We start from the raw sequence: 15314 nt of genomic DNA, 5'->3' as shown, positions 1-15314 counted from the left end.
TCCCATCTGAACTGGATTTGTCGCTTCTTAAGCTCATCAGACAAAAAGGCAAAATCTTTCCTCTTTCTAAGAATTTTTGAAGGTATCTCCTTTAAAATCATAATATCTTGGCCTGCAATCTGAAATTTTTCCCGATAAAAGGCCTGGATAATAGAATTTCTGGTTGATCTCCTGGAAAAATAAATCACTACATCTCTAGGTAGACTTTTTTGCCTAGCAATCCAGGAGTTAACCCTAAATATCTTATCCATTTCCTTAAGTAGTTCTTCAGGTTCCCATTTCAAAACAGGAGCCACTGCTTGTGCTATTTCCCATTCCAGATTTTCTTTAGGATTCTCTTTGAGGCCTCTGATACGCAAAGCAAACTCCATGTTCTTATATTCTGATATAATAACCTCGTTTTCTGTTCTGTCAATCTTGGCCTCTGCTCTATCAATCTTCTGTTCAGCATCAATAATTTTATTTTCCAAGTTCTCCACATACTCCATAACTGAATCCACACGAACATCCAGGCGTTCTATATGTGCAGCTAAGCCCTGGAGTGCATGCACTATATCTTCCCTCATCTGGTTGTTTTGATTCTTTATTTCTTGTTGCAAAACTTGCGTTGACTGCATCACAACTTGCTGGATGTCTGTCAGTGTAAATGCAGGAGGTGGGGGAGAGGGTGGTTGTACTGTAGGTTTCATCGAAGTCTGCCCTGCAGCTTGTGGTATAGGTGAGGAGATAACATTCTTAGAGAGCGGGGCCCTCCCCCATGTCTCGCAGCCATCTCTTAAGTTTCAATTTCCTCTTTCACCCAGCAGAATCAGAGTTCAAAAGAAAAAAAAAGGGGGGAGAAGAAATAACAATTCTCTCAAAGTTCTTAATCTTCAATAAGAAGAATAGGGAACAGGCTTTCAAATACACAAAATCCGATACTGGATAAAGTCAGTTGCAAATTGTATCTCTTGCTTTGTAGCAAAATATAACAATTTTCAAACACAGTCTCTTCACACAGGAGAGAAACATTCCAGCGCCATTTTTACTCCATTTCAAACTTGAAACTTGAAGAAGATAATGAAACTGAGTTAAAGTTGAAATCCAATTTATAAATTCAGATCTTCCTGCTTTGCTCTGCCTGCTTTCCAAAGGAACAAAATACTCACAGTCCCCTCTAAGCAGCAGGTGTAGTTGTCGCATCTTGTTCCACTCCTTTTGGAGCGAAAACGTCCTGGGAGCGGAGAAAGCCTGGGCTCCGAGGGGGCTCACCATGTTATCCCCCAAACTGCTTGGGAGAATCACAGGGGAGCTCTACCTCTATCCAGGCAGGCTCGCCTCTCCCTCTTCTCCTGAGGAAGAAGCTCCAGCGCCGTGGAACAGTTGATTTTCGCTGCCTCCGGGTGTTTTGACGCTTCCCAGGATCAGGCGGCTTCAGAACGCTGCCATTCAGTGCGGCAGCGCTACCGGAAGCAATAGAGCAACATCTAAAGCAGGAGGTTATTGACATATTTGATGCATAATAACAAGACACAGAAATGGTGGAATAAGATGAGCGTGGTGTTTGAATTGGTAGAACAGCTCTCAATCAGGCATAGTAAGATGTTGTTTCATAAAATGCTTACATTAGCGGAATCCAACTTTTCCAGCTTGGTAGCTCAGCCCGATACCAGGAGGCACATGTGAATGGTAGGTGCATGCATGTGTGCACAGCTCCATTTATGCACGCAGTACACATACGCATCTTCCATTTGCACAAATGGAGTTTCATGTGTGAGTGGAGGGTGCTTTTGCTCAGGTGCTAAGTTCCATTCATGCAAGTGGAAGACACTTGAGTGGAGGACGCTAGTGCTCATATGGAAAGCTCCACTCAATAGTGGGCCGCGGCCTGGGGGTTGGGGACCACTGGCTTACACTATCAGGTAAAGAAGGAGAGTTCTTCTGCTAGACAACAAATTCAATGGGTACCACACACACACATACAAACCATAGACACCAAAAAAAATACATGTATACAAGCTAATAAAAAGTGATTTAATCACATTGATTGAATAAAAAGTTCTTAAAGGGGGGGAAATGGAAGCAAATGGGTTTTCTCTATTAACTGGGATGCAATATGGACAACCATCTTGCGAAGGTTGTTGAGACCGAGGTGGCATGGCAGCTCCCTTTGGTCCTGGAGGAAACTGAGTATCTGGATCCGTACAAATCGGGTTTCAGGCCCGGGTATAGCACGGAGATGGCATTGGTCATGCTGGTGAATGATCTCTGGCGGGCCCGAGATAGGGGTTATTCCTCTGTCCTGGTCCTATTAGATCTCTCAACAGCTTTTGATACCATCGACCACGGTATCTTGCTGCGATGTCTTGAGGGGTTAGGAGTGGGAGGCACCATTTTACTGTGGTTCTCCTCCTACCTCTCAGGCCATTTGCAGACGGTGTTGGCAGGGGGACAGAGGTCAACCCCTAGGCCCCTTAGTTGTGGGGTGCCTCAGGGGTCGGTATTCTCACCTCTCCTGTTCAACATCTATATGAGGACGCTGGGTGAGATCATCCGTGGCTTCGGGGTGAGGTATCATCAATATGCTAATGATACCCAGCTTTTCATCTCCACCCCGAACCAACCCAGTGATGCCCTCGACGTGATGTCCCGTTGCCTGGAAGCGGTACAGATTTGGATGGGGAAGAACAGGCTCCGGCTCAACCTGGCCAAGACTGAGTTGCTTTATGTACCGGCATCTCGTTTAGTCCAAGAGGTTCCATCTTTGGTTATTGGAGGAGAGATCTTACCTCCCGTTGATAGAGCACGCAATCTAGGCGTCCTCCTGGATTCACAACTCAGTTTTGAAGATCATATTGGAGTCGTGGCTAGGGGGGCATTTGCCCAGGTTCGCCTGGTACGCCAGTTGTGCCCCTTTCTGGACCAAGATGCCCTACGTACAGTCACCCATGCACTCGTCACCTCCCGTATAGATTACTGCAATGCTCTCTACATGGGGCTGCCCTTGAAGACCACCTGGAGGCTTCAGCTGATGCAGAGTGCGGCCGCGCGGGTAGTGATGGGAGCACTCTGATACTCCCATATTACACCCCTCCTGCGTGAGCTGCATTGGTTACCGGTTGTCCTCCGGGTGAGATTTAAGGTGCTGGTACTTACCTTTAAAGCCCTACATGGCTTAGGCCCGGGATACTTGCAGGACCATCTGCTGCAGGGAACGACTTCCCATCGCCCAGTGCGCTCACACAGAGAAGGCCTCCTCAGGGTACCGTCGGCTAGACAATGTCGGCTGGTGACCCCCAGGGGGAGGGCTTTCTCTGTGGGAGCGCCAGCCCTGTGGAACCAGCTCCCCCCTGAGCTTCGGATGGCCCCAGATCTCCAGTCCTTTTGCCGCGGCCTGAAAACACTCCTTTTCCACCTGGCTGACCTGGACTGACAGGGATTTTAATTATGTTTTTAATTTTTAACTGTAATTTTAATTTTAATTTATTCTACAGGGGCCATTAATTTAATTTTCTTTTAACTTCTGTATTATTGTATATTATTGTTGTTAGCCACCCTGAGTCCTTCGGGAGATAGGGTGGCATATAAGTCCCAATAATAAATAAATAAATAATACCAAAACCAGCAGGCAGTTTCAAAAGCTTGTCAAGGATTATAATACAATCTTTCCACGTGTCACAAGGAGAGAACTTTTAAAAACCTTTTATAATGGTGCCATAATATGAGGGACAAGAGAATGATTCCAGGATCAAGAATTCAGTGGCATTATTTTTCCAACCTTCAGCAAGCATGTATAGCAAGACTTGATGGTTTTGGCTATCTCACCTTTATCTTATTCTGGGATAGATGAATATTTGCCAAAGTCCCTGTTCTATATAACTTTAATTATTTTAACAAAATATTTTGCTTACCAAAAGGAAGGAAGGAAGGAAGGAAGGAAGGAAGGAAGGAAGGAAGGAAGGAAGGAAGGAAGGAAGGAAGGAAGGAAGGAAATGAGTTGCAAAAGCAATTTCTAGAACCACCAATATTTTATATGTATTAGATTTCTAACATTTTTAGAAAATAAAATATGTTTTCAAAATGGGGGATACACTGAAGAATCTCTGTTATAGCTTTTGACCATTACTTGCATAGCCTTATGTACTTCTTTCTAGTGAATTTGGCTGTGCAGTCATCGTCCTCAAATTAATGATACATTTTTTCATGGATACCAGACACATCTCTTACTTTGTTTGCTTTGCACAAGTCTCGATCTTTGTCTCCTCTGAAGCTTTTGATTTATCCCTCCTGACAGTCATGGCATATGATCGGTATGTTCTCATTTTCCATCCATTGCACTATGAGATGGTGATGAATTGGAAAAACTGCATCAAAATAGTGATTCTGGTGTGGGTGACAAGTCTTCCGTATAGTATGTTGTACACCACTAGCACCATTTACTGTACATCCCTTGCTGTTCTAATGTTGTCAACCAGTTTTTCTGTGAAATTTCACACTTGCTAAAGCTTCCTTGCTCTGAATTTAATATAGTTGAAATTGGTGTCCTGGTGGCTAGTATCATTGTGGAATTAGGTGGTTTCATTTTCATTGTTATATCTTATGTCATGATCTCTCCAGAGATCATAAGAATCCCTTCTGTGAAAGGAAGACAGAAGACCTTTCCTACTCGCCTTCCCTCCCTTATAGTCTTTTCAATGTTTTTGGTAGCAGTGTGCTTGGCATATCTGAGATCTCCCTCTAACACCCAACCTTACATAGATTTCACATTAACTGCCCTATACTCTTTACTTCTACTGCTGTTTAACCCAATCATCTACAGTATAAAAAATAATATTAAATCTTTCTATCTAAATTATGCAGATTCTGAAGTTGAGTGGTTGTTGGTTTGGGGTTTTTTTTGGCTTTGCTTTGTTTTGTTTTTTGACAATACTTTCTGTCCGATTTTTCCTCACATTGAACTTTCAGCATATTTTACCATTGTTTATTGAGAAAAGAAAGAAATTTCAAAGAAAGATGCAGCTGAGATAGCTATGAACCAATGGGAGCACCTGAGAAAGTGATGGTGTACAATAGTGATGGCAAACGTCACATGATGTGTTGCGACATATCATGACTTTTTCCCCATTGCTGGCAATGGGGTGGGTGCAGTTTCAGCATGACGCATCCATCCCACGGGCTGGCAGTTTGACACCCCGGGTCTACAATACCATAAATCTAGTTACTAGCTTGCTTATCAGGGAGCTATGACTTTTTTTAGCAGCATCCTGAGTATCACAAGTTGACAACTGCCATTTTTGGGTCTAATATCAAGTATCAATTATCAAGATGATGAGTACATACACATAAGTCCCCAGACTTATGACTATCACAGCATCCCCATAGTCACATGAACAAAATTTGGGCACTTGACAACCTTCATGTATTTACGATTGTTGCATTATTCCTGGGGCATATAATCACCATTTGCAACCTTCCAAGCTGGCTTATCACAAGCAAAATCAGTGGTGAAAAATGGATTCACTTAATGGCTATGCGATTCATTTAACTGCAATGATTTGCTCAACAACTGTAGCAAAAAGGTTATAAAATGGGTGCAACTCATTTAACAACCATCTTCTTTAGCAATGGAAATTCTGGTCCAATTGTAGTGGTAGGCAGGCATATAAATTTGCATTTTGTATGTTTGTTTGTATTTTTCTTTGTAAATGTGAATATGTGCCTGTAGTTTCCAGTGAATGGCCTCTTGTGTGGTCTTTCATAAAGGCTAATTCTAAGACTTTTGTGACTTTTAAGAAAAATGTTTTACAATCTTTAACTCCAAGATTGAATTTGTATCTCCTAACTTTTCCAAATAAATTTTGCTTTCGCTATATAAAAAAATCCATAAAGAAATGCAGTGTTGTCTATTTTGCTGAATACCAAGAATCATACGCTAATGAAATATCAAGGTTTTATGTAGTAATCTCAACATGGGAAACAATAAAGCAACATCCAAAGCTGGAGGTTATTGACATCCTTGATGCTCAAGACCAAAACAAAGAAATGGTGGAACTAAAGAAGCATGGAGTTTGAGCTGGCAGAAGGGACTGTAAGAAGGTGCTTCATAAAAGGTTTACCTTACACCATCAAGCAGAGAAGGTGAGTCCTTCCACCAGACAATAAACTGAATGGGTACCACACAGAGATATCAAGGTATCAAGCAATATGTATGTATACAATACAAAAGTGATTGAATCCCTTCCACGGAATAAAACATAGAGTTCTTAAAGGGGGAATGGATGCAAATGGATCTTCACTATTAAATGGGATGCAGGACAGCTTGCCCTTGAATCACAATTGAGTCCAAAATTTCCATTACTAAATGAGACAGTTGTTAAGTGAGTTTTGCCCCATTTTACAACCTTTCTTGCCACAGTTATTAAGTGAAGCACTGCAGGTGTTAAGTTAGTAACACAGTTGCAAAGTTAATCTGGCTTCCCCATTGATTTTTCTTGTCAGAAGTTGCAAAAGGTGATCACATTACCTCAAGACACTACAACCATCATAAATATGAACCAGTTGCCAAGCATCTGAATTTTTACCACATGACTATGAAGATTCTGGAACAGTTGTAAGTGTGAAAATCACTCATAAATTACTTTTTTCAGTGCTGCTGTAACTTCAAACAATCACTAAAAATGTTGTAAGTCAAGGACTACATGTATAGGCATCCAATGTTGTAAAGTCAGATTTGTCATCAAAAGCCACTTCCAAAATTTGTAGAACATTTTCATATGTCATGAGGAGACAACTTTTGAAAACCTTTTATTATGGTGCCATAATATGAGGAACAAGCTAATGATCCCAAAGTCAAGTATTCAGTGGTATTATTTTTCCAACCCTGAGCAAGCATGAATAGCAATCATTGATAGTTTATCAACTTTGTCTTATTCGCCAAGCTCCTTGTTTGATATAACTTTAATTATGTTAACAAAATATTTTTCATGCAAGCAGGCAGGAAGGAATGGGGTGCAAAAAAGCCATTTCTAGACCCACCAATATTTTATACATTAGACCTCATCAATATTTTTACAAAATTAAAATGGGTAAGGTGGGTAAACTCTGCAGAATATGATTAAGACTTTACAAAACATTCATCTGCTGATAAATAAACATTAACACAAACAAGTCTGCATGCCTCAAAAGATTGGGGACACCTAAACTACTTCACGATACTCTCATTTTTGGAGCACTCTGGTTCTCATCAAAGACAGAAACACTAACATTGCAAATTGGGGTCATTCAATTAATGGGTGGAAAACCCAGAAGTCATGTTTAAAAGAAGTTATTTACATTATTCATAATTAATGGAACACATAACAATAACAACGCAGGCCAGAGGCAGCTGTGACCTGCAGCATGGAATCACTTCAGATAATGTTTATTATAAAAAAAGATATTTTAAATTTAAAAAAAAGGAAAAGCCAACATAAGAAAAATCAGGGATTCGGGAAATAGTGAGGTAATCCTGAACAATGTAGGCATGGATGCTTTGCATCTGGCCTGAAGTAAGCCCCTTACTTTCCTAAGATATTATGAAGATATTATTCATGACCTTATGGGTTGCAAAATGAATGAATATCATATTTTCATCCAATATAAGAAATGCATGCTATTAGTTATGTCTGGATAGAAAAGGTGGCTGTTGATAAATACTTGCTTCTTTATCTCTTAATTTCAAGTTAGGGAGGTTGATAATAAAGGAGCACAATGAGTTTCAAGGTTTGCCTGTACTTTGGGTGAATTGCTTAATTCTCCAATGTTAAAAAAAAATCTGTTGTGGTGGAATGTAATCTGGAGATTGAGGAGGGAGGGAGTGCATTCCACAGGAGCAAGAAACAGGTCAGTTCAGATAGCTTGTTATCAGATAGTTCAGAAAGAAAGAGGAAAAAAAAAGAAAAACAGTTCATCCCTAATGGGCACCCTAATGGTGCTCAGAATAAAGGTTTTATGGGGCTGGTGGCCTGCTTTAATTGGCAAGGTTATGTCTATAGGTGAGGAACAAAAACGAAACCTGCTTGAAAGCTACTAGAAAGAAAAAAATAAACATGAAAATCTGTCTGTAAAATAGAATTCCAGGTGTTGATATCTTTTTGGAAATATGTCATGAAAGTTTTCTCATTTAATCCCCATTTGAGCATAGAAAGCAATAGCTGCTAATTGCTAATTATGTTAAAATATCAAGAACCTCATTATAATATTTTTCTAATTTTGTTTGTACGGTCTAAAGGGAATAAAATGATTGCAAAATATAAATCTAGCTGTTATTAAATATAAAATCAAAGGTTCCCACTGATGATACATCTTTTTCATCACTGAACAAGAGTAGCAATTATCAATTCCTTGACTACAGTATATTGAAGATTCTAAAGAAAGATAGCAAGAGAGACAATAATTCTACCAAGAAATACTGTAAGTATTTATTTATTATCTTACAGAAAAGCCATTTCCGGCATTAGGGGCAAATCAGCACTTATAGCCATGATTCTGTATTAGATGCATTGGAGAGAAGATTTGATAAAATGAAATTAGAAACCAGTGCTTTGTTGTAATAGAAAAAGGGTTTAGAGTTAGAAGAACAAAGAGAATGGTTTTCAGAAATTTAGACTGTAAAAAGAGATATTAAAATTATTTAAAAGAAACAGGCCAAATAAAAGAGGAGGTGGAGTTGCTCTCTATATAAGAAATAACTACATCTCTACAGAAATACAGCACAACAATGATGAAAACTGTCTTGAATGCACTTGGGTCAATTTAAAAGGGGGGAAAATGATATTGCTATATGTGTATACTATAACCCACCCAACTAAACAAAGGAAATAGATAAACGTTTTTGCTAGTCAGCTACCTAAGATACATAGGAAGCACATCACAATAGTAATGGGGGACTTTAATTACCCTGACATCAACTGGGAGACAAACTCTGCACCAAGTGGAAGATCAAACAGATTCCTGACAAACATAGCAGAGAACTTTGTCTCCCAAAAAGTAGAGAAGGGAACTAGGGGATTAGCCATATTGCATCTAATTCTCACTAACAGACATGAAATGATGGAAGGTGTTGAAGCCACAGGAAACTTAGGGGGATCATGCAATATTGGAATTCAACATTATGGAAGCATAAGCAATAGAACACAGTCAAACTAGACTCTTGGACTTTAAGAGAGCTAATTTCAATAAACTTAGAGAGGGAAGGATTCCATGGAAGAGAATCCTCAAGGAGAAAACAACTCAAGAAGCTTGGGAAATTTTGAAAAGTGAGATAATAAAAGCCCAGTCTAACACAATACCAATAAAGAAGAAAAATAACAGCTCTCAAAAGAAGCCAGCATGGCTCCATAAAGAACTCTCTGATAAATTGAAAGATAAAAAGGACAAGTATAAAAAGTGGAAAGAGGGGCACATAACTAAAGCAGAATATCAGCAAATAGTCCGAGCCTGTAAAGATGAAGTGAGGAAAGCTGAGGCTCAAAATGAACTAAAGCTTGCAACCAAAGTGCAAAATAACAAAAAAAACTTATTTCAACGTGTAAAAAACAAGAAAAGGGTTAAGGAAATGATTGGTCCATTAGTGGGGGAAAATGGCAAGAAGATGACAAGCAACAGGGAGAAAGCAGAACTATTTATCTCATTTTTGCATCTGTCTTTACACAAAAAAACAGTCCAACCTATCAAAAACAGTACCATACAAACAGATTAGAAAAACAAGTTAACATAGGCTAGAAAATGATAAGTGAGCACCTGTCCAGCCTAGATGAGTTCAAATCACCAGGACCAGGTGGATTACACCCCAAGGTTCTCAAGAAACTGGCAGATGTGATCTCAGAACCACTGAACTATATTTTTCAAAGATCCTGAAGCACTGGGGAACTACCAAAGGACTGGAAAAGAACTGATGTAGTTCCCATCTTCAAAAAAGGGAAAAATAGATCCAGGAAACTACAGACCTATCAGCCTGACCTCAATACCTGGGAAGATTCTGGAAAAAATAATCAAAAAACAAATCAGTAAACACATATAGGAAAACAAAGTCATTGCTAAAAGCCAACATGGGTTTGTCAAAAACAGATCATGCCAGACAAATCTTGTTGCATTCTTTGACCAAGTGACAAAATTAGTGGACCGGAGGAATGCTGTGGATATAATTCTTGGACTTCAGTAAGACATTTGATAAAGTAGATCACAACTTACTACTTGATATGATAGAAAAATGTGGATTAGACAGCATCACCACCAGATGGATTCGTAGTTGGCTGACCAGCCATACTCAGCTTGTGGTCCTCAATGGAACTGCATCTACATGGAGGAAATGTGTAGTGGGGTGCCACAGGGCTCTGTTCTAGGCCCAGTGCTCTTCAACATCTTCATCAATGATTTGGATGAGGGGATAGATGGGGAACTCATCAAATTTGCAGATGACACCCAGCTGGCAGGAATAGCCAACACTCCAGAAGATAGGCTTAAGATACAGGAGGACCTGGACAGATTTGAACACTGGGTGCTATCTTACAAAATGAAATTCAATTGTGAAAAAGGTAAGGTTCTACATTTAGGCAAGAAAAACCAAATATACATGTATAGTATAGGTAGTATCTTGCTCAATAGTAGCAACTGTGAGAGGGATCTCGGAGACCTAGTGGACAATCACTTGAATATGAGCCAGCAGTGTGCTGCCACAAAAGCCAACACAGTGTTAGGCTGTATTAACAGAGAGATAGAATCAAGATCATGTGAAGTATTGATACCATTTTATAATGCCTTGGTAAGGCCACACTTGGAATACTGCCTCCAGTTTTGTTCACCATAATGTAAAAAAGATGTTGAGACTCTAGAAAGAGTACAGAGAAGAGCAACAAAGATGATTAGAGGACTGGAGAGTAAAACATATAAGGAAAGGTTGCTGGAATTAGGTGTGTCTAGTTTAATGAAGAGAAGAACAAGGGGGGGTATGATAGCAGTGTTCCAATATCTCAGGGGCTGCCATAAAGAAGAGGGAGTCAAGCTATTCTCCAAAACGCCTGAAGGCAAGACAAGAAGCAATGGATGGAAACTAATCAAGGAGAGAAGCAACCTAGAACTAAGGAGAAACTTCCTGACAGTTAAAACAATTAACCAGTGGAACAACTTGCCTCCAAAAGTGGTGAATGCTCCAGCACTGGAAGTTATTAAGAAGAGACTGGACAGCCATTTGTCTGAAATGGTATAGGGTTTCTTGCCTGAGCAGGAGGTTGGACTAGATGACCTCCAAGGTACCTTCCAACTTGATGATGATGATGATGATGATGATGATGATGATGATGATGATGATGATGATGAAACTTTTATTCATTAAACATGAACCTCAGTCAACTGAACATTCAAATTGACTGGCACTAATGGTTGACATGGGTTGCTGCCAGCATTTTAGGTATCTCCTTAAAATGTAAGATGTTCCGAGTAGCACAGTTTTTTGTAGCTTTGCTGGAGTTATTGCAGGAAGCTGCAGTTTCTTGAAAATTGGTGGAACTGGCAGAGCTATCAAGGAAATGAATCTATCTAGGTTTGTATCTACTTGGAAACTGCTTCAAGACCTTGGCTTGAAACAGAAAAAAAAAACCTAACTTGGGGTTTTGATGATCAGATAGTTTGATCTGACTAGTAGTTATTAATTATATGAAAGCAAAAAGTAAAAAGCTGAGACTGTAATTTTACTCCTTAACATGCTACATTGAAAGAAATTGGAAATCACTGTTTTCTTTTCTTTTTTTTCTTCCCCTCAAATTGTTTTCTTTTTCCTCTTATTCACCATTTTCTTTGTCTTTATTGCCTTTATTTCCATTTATGGGGAAATAAATAAAATTTAGCATGGATAGTATTATTAATATTAACAGTTAAAGCAGTCAACAATGCAAATAGAAAAAGTCAAGGGAGAACACATCATGGAACAAATCCCTTTTAATATGATTTTTATTTCCTGTAGCTACTAGAGGGACGCGGTGGCTCAGTGGGTTAGGACGCTGAGCTTGTCAATCAGAAGGTCGGCAGTTTGGCGGGTCGAATCCCGAGTGCCGCATAACAGAGTGAGCGCCTGTTACTCGTCCCAGCTTCTGCCAATCTAGCAGTTCAAAAGCACGTAAAAATGCAAGTAGAAAAATACTACGGTGGGAAGGTAACAGCGTTCCGTGTGCCTTTGGCGTCTAGTCATGCTGGCCACATGACCACGGAGACGTCCTCGGACAAGCGCTGGCTCTTCGGCTTTGAAACAGAGATGAGTCGGAAACGACTAGCACACATGTGCGGGGGAACCTTTACCTTTACCTTAGCTACTTTAATTATAGCACACCGTGTTTTGTTGAAAGACTTTTGGAGGCAACTGGGCCGGAGTAAGATCAATTAGTAAACACAGCCAGCAAAGATTTTCTTCAGTCTGTCCATTCTTAACTGACAAAAAAATAATATTCAGTAAGTGCTGAAAGTGAAATAATAGATTAAAAATTCAGTTTTCTTCCAGTCAATGTCCCAGAATAGACCTCACATTTGTTGTCTTAGTTTTCAACTAAACATCTGCTAGAGAACCTGATAAAAAGATTAATGTTCTCCTCCCCTCCCTATATGGGTATATTTCTATCCTTTCTTTTCTCAGGAGATCAAAGTGCTCTATATACCATCACCTCTTCTCAGTCCTAAAGGTATACCTAGCAGGTTCTCCAGTTTTAGGCAAACATTTTAACTATAACAAGAAAAAAAAACTTGAATGAAAGAAGAGGGGGAAAAATAAAAGGCTTTCTAGTTAATACTTTCATTGATGATTAATTGCAATATAGAGAGAGTGTTCTGATTTGACACTGGCATTCTTTCAATGTTACAGTTCTCTTTCAACTGTACATTTTTATTATATTTTCCCCTTATGTTCCCAGTAGGTTTATCAAGCTGTAGCTTAACTGTTTCAATTTAATACTGTTCTCATTTCTGATTTCCTACAGATGTGGCATTCATCTTATTCATGGCTTAAAGATGGAGAATCAAACAACTGTCTCTTACTTTCTGCTCCTGGAATTCTCCAAAGATCGGCATCTGCAGCTTTTATATTTCTTCTTATTCTTCATATTATATCTGGCAATTACAACAACAAATCTTTTCATCATCTCTGCAATAGCTTTTGACCATCGACTACACAGCCCCATGTACTTGTTTCTGCTAAATTTGGCAGTACAGGATGTGGGCATTGTTTCAGTCATTATCCCTAAATCCATGATAAATTCTCTCATGGACACCAGACACATCTCTTACTTTGGTTGCTTTGCACAAGTCTTGATCTTTTCCTCCTTTGAAGCTTCTGATTTATTCCTTCTGACAGTGATGGCATATGATCGTTCTGTTGCCATTTGTCATCCATTGCACTATGAACTGGTAATGAATTGGAAAGCCTGCACCAAAATAGTGATTCTGGTGTGGGTCACAAGTCTTCTCTATGGTATGTTGCATACCATTGGTACTTTTTACCTCCCTTTCTGTTCTAATGTTGTCAACCAGTTTTTCTGTGAAATTCCATACTTGCTAAAACTGTCCTGCTTTGGTTTCAATCTAGTTGAGGTTGGATTCCTTGTAGTTAGTATATTCACTATAGGATTAGGTTGTGTTGTTTATATCATTGTCTCCTATACTAGGATCTTCATGGCAGTGTTAAGAATTCCTTCTGTGAAAGGAAGACAGAAGACCTTTTCCACTTGTCTTCCCCACCTTACAGTCTTTTTAATATTTTTAGTAACAGTGTGCTTGGCATATCTGAAACCTCCCTCTAACACCCAATCTTACTTAGATTTCACACTAACTGCCCTATATTCGTTACTTCCACCCGTCTTTAATCCAATCATCTATAGCATCAGAAATAAGAATATCAAATCTGCTCTATACAAATTGTGGCATTTCTGATATTTTTCTTTGATAATATTTTCTGTCCTATGTTTTTTCATATTGAAAATCTTAAGGAAGCAGCCTTCCATTAAGAAAAAAAACCAAAGTAGAAATTAATTTTCAAGCATCCCTATGTCAAAGTATTTAACATAGGGGGGGGGGAAATCACTGGAAGTTTGATTTACTGGGGTTTGTTTTATACGTTACATCAAGACCTTTTTGTTTAACACTGGAATAATGAATAAAACACAGTTTGTAAGATTGAAATACTATAAATCATGAATCAGCATTATAAAAATATACTAAGTGGTCTAGCTAGTTCATCATCCAAACTTACTAGTCTGTCTGGATCACTACATGGTTCTGGTAACAGAGCAAGTCATTGGAGATTTGATCACTGTTAGAAGAATTGCAATTGTAACCATGATTTAAACTTGGTCTCAAATTTTAGAAGTAAAAAAAAAAACAGACCTCCCTATCAGACTTATTGCAGGCTTCTCTACTGGCAATAAATCTTGATTCTTCAAACACTAAATCCCACATTCATAAACTTGCTTGTATTTGAAGACTACAGTCATGAAGTGGGTAGATAAATTATTGTAGAAATTATTGTAAACTGGTCATCGGTTCTCTCTAGTGCACAGAAAGCTAACCCTACATTGTCATCTATATTCCAAGGATGTATCACAGAGGTGGGCAATTTGATCAAGAGGCCACATGAGAAACTGGGACTTTTGTGGAGGGTGAGTGCCACCGCTCTACCCTCTGCTACTGCCACCCCATCCTGATGCTGCCAACATTCTGTCCCCTCTGCCCCTTTGCTGCTGCTGCTGCACCACGGGCTGAGTTGGGACTGCCTATGACCCTGAGGTGGCCATATCTGGCCAGGTCTCTTGTAGGTGATAGAAGAAACAATGAAGCCTTATTTTCTGAGTGCTTACCGTATATACTTGAGTATAAGCCGACTCGAGTATAAGCCGAGACCCCTAATTTTACCCCAAAAAACTGGAAAAAGTTATTGACTCGAGTATAAGCCGAGGCTGGGAAATGCAGCAGCTCACGGTAAATTTCAAAAATAAAAGTACAGGTAGATAACAATAAAATTGCTTTAATTGAGGCATGTGGAAAAGAGGGTCAACAAAAACAATATATTATCAGTATATTCAACAAAAACAATATATTATCAGTATATTCAACAAAAACAATATATTATCAGTATATTCAACAAAAACAATATATTATCAGTATATTCAACAAAAACAATATATTATCAGTATATTCAACAAAAACAATATATAACATTAAAGTATTAACAATAACTTTAAATGTACAAAAACCTTAACTCAATAAGCAACCAAGCTAAAACACAAGCATCAAAATCCTTCAAAACTGGATTCCTCCTC

At 39.1% G+C, this 15314-nt stretch overlaps 1 protein-coding gene across 1 annotated transcript; it reads left to right on the top strand.

Annotated features, from left to right (window-relative positions):
- Positions 1-13011: 13011 nt before the first annotated feature.
- On the top strand, positions 13012-13929 carry LOC310650344 (olfactory receptor 14A2-like; the record flags this gene model as incomplete). Its single annotated transcript, XM_083379250.1, has 1 exon — positions 13012-13929. The coding sequence occupies one exon, from the start codon at positions 13012-13014 to the stop codon at positions 13927-13929; it is 918 nt and encodes a 305-aa protein (XP_083235376.1).
- Positions 13930-15314: the final 1385 nt, after the last annotated feature.

The sequence above is a fragment of the Vipera ursinii genome (genome assembly GCF_947247035.1).
Source record: "Vipera ursinii genome assembly, chromosome: Z".
Taxonomy (NCBI): domain Eukaryota; kingdom Metazoa; phylum Chordata; class Lepidosauria; order Squamata; family Viperidae; genus Vipera; species Vipera ursinii.
This window is presented reverse-complemented; position numbering and strand designations above follow the sequence as displayed.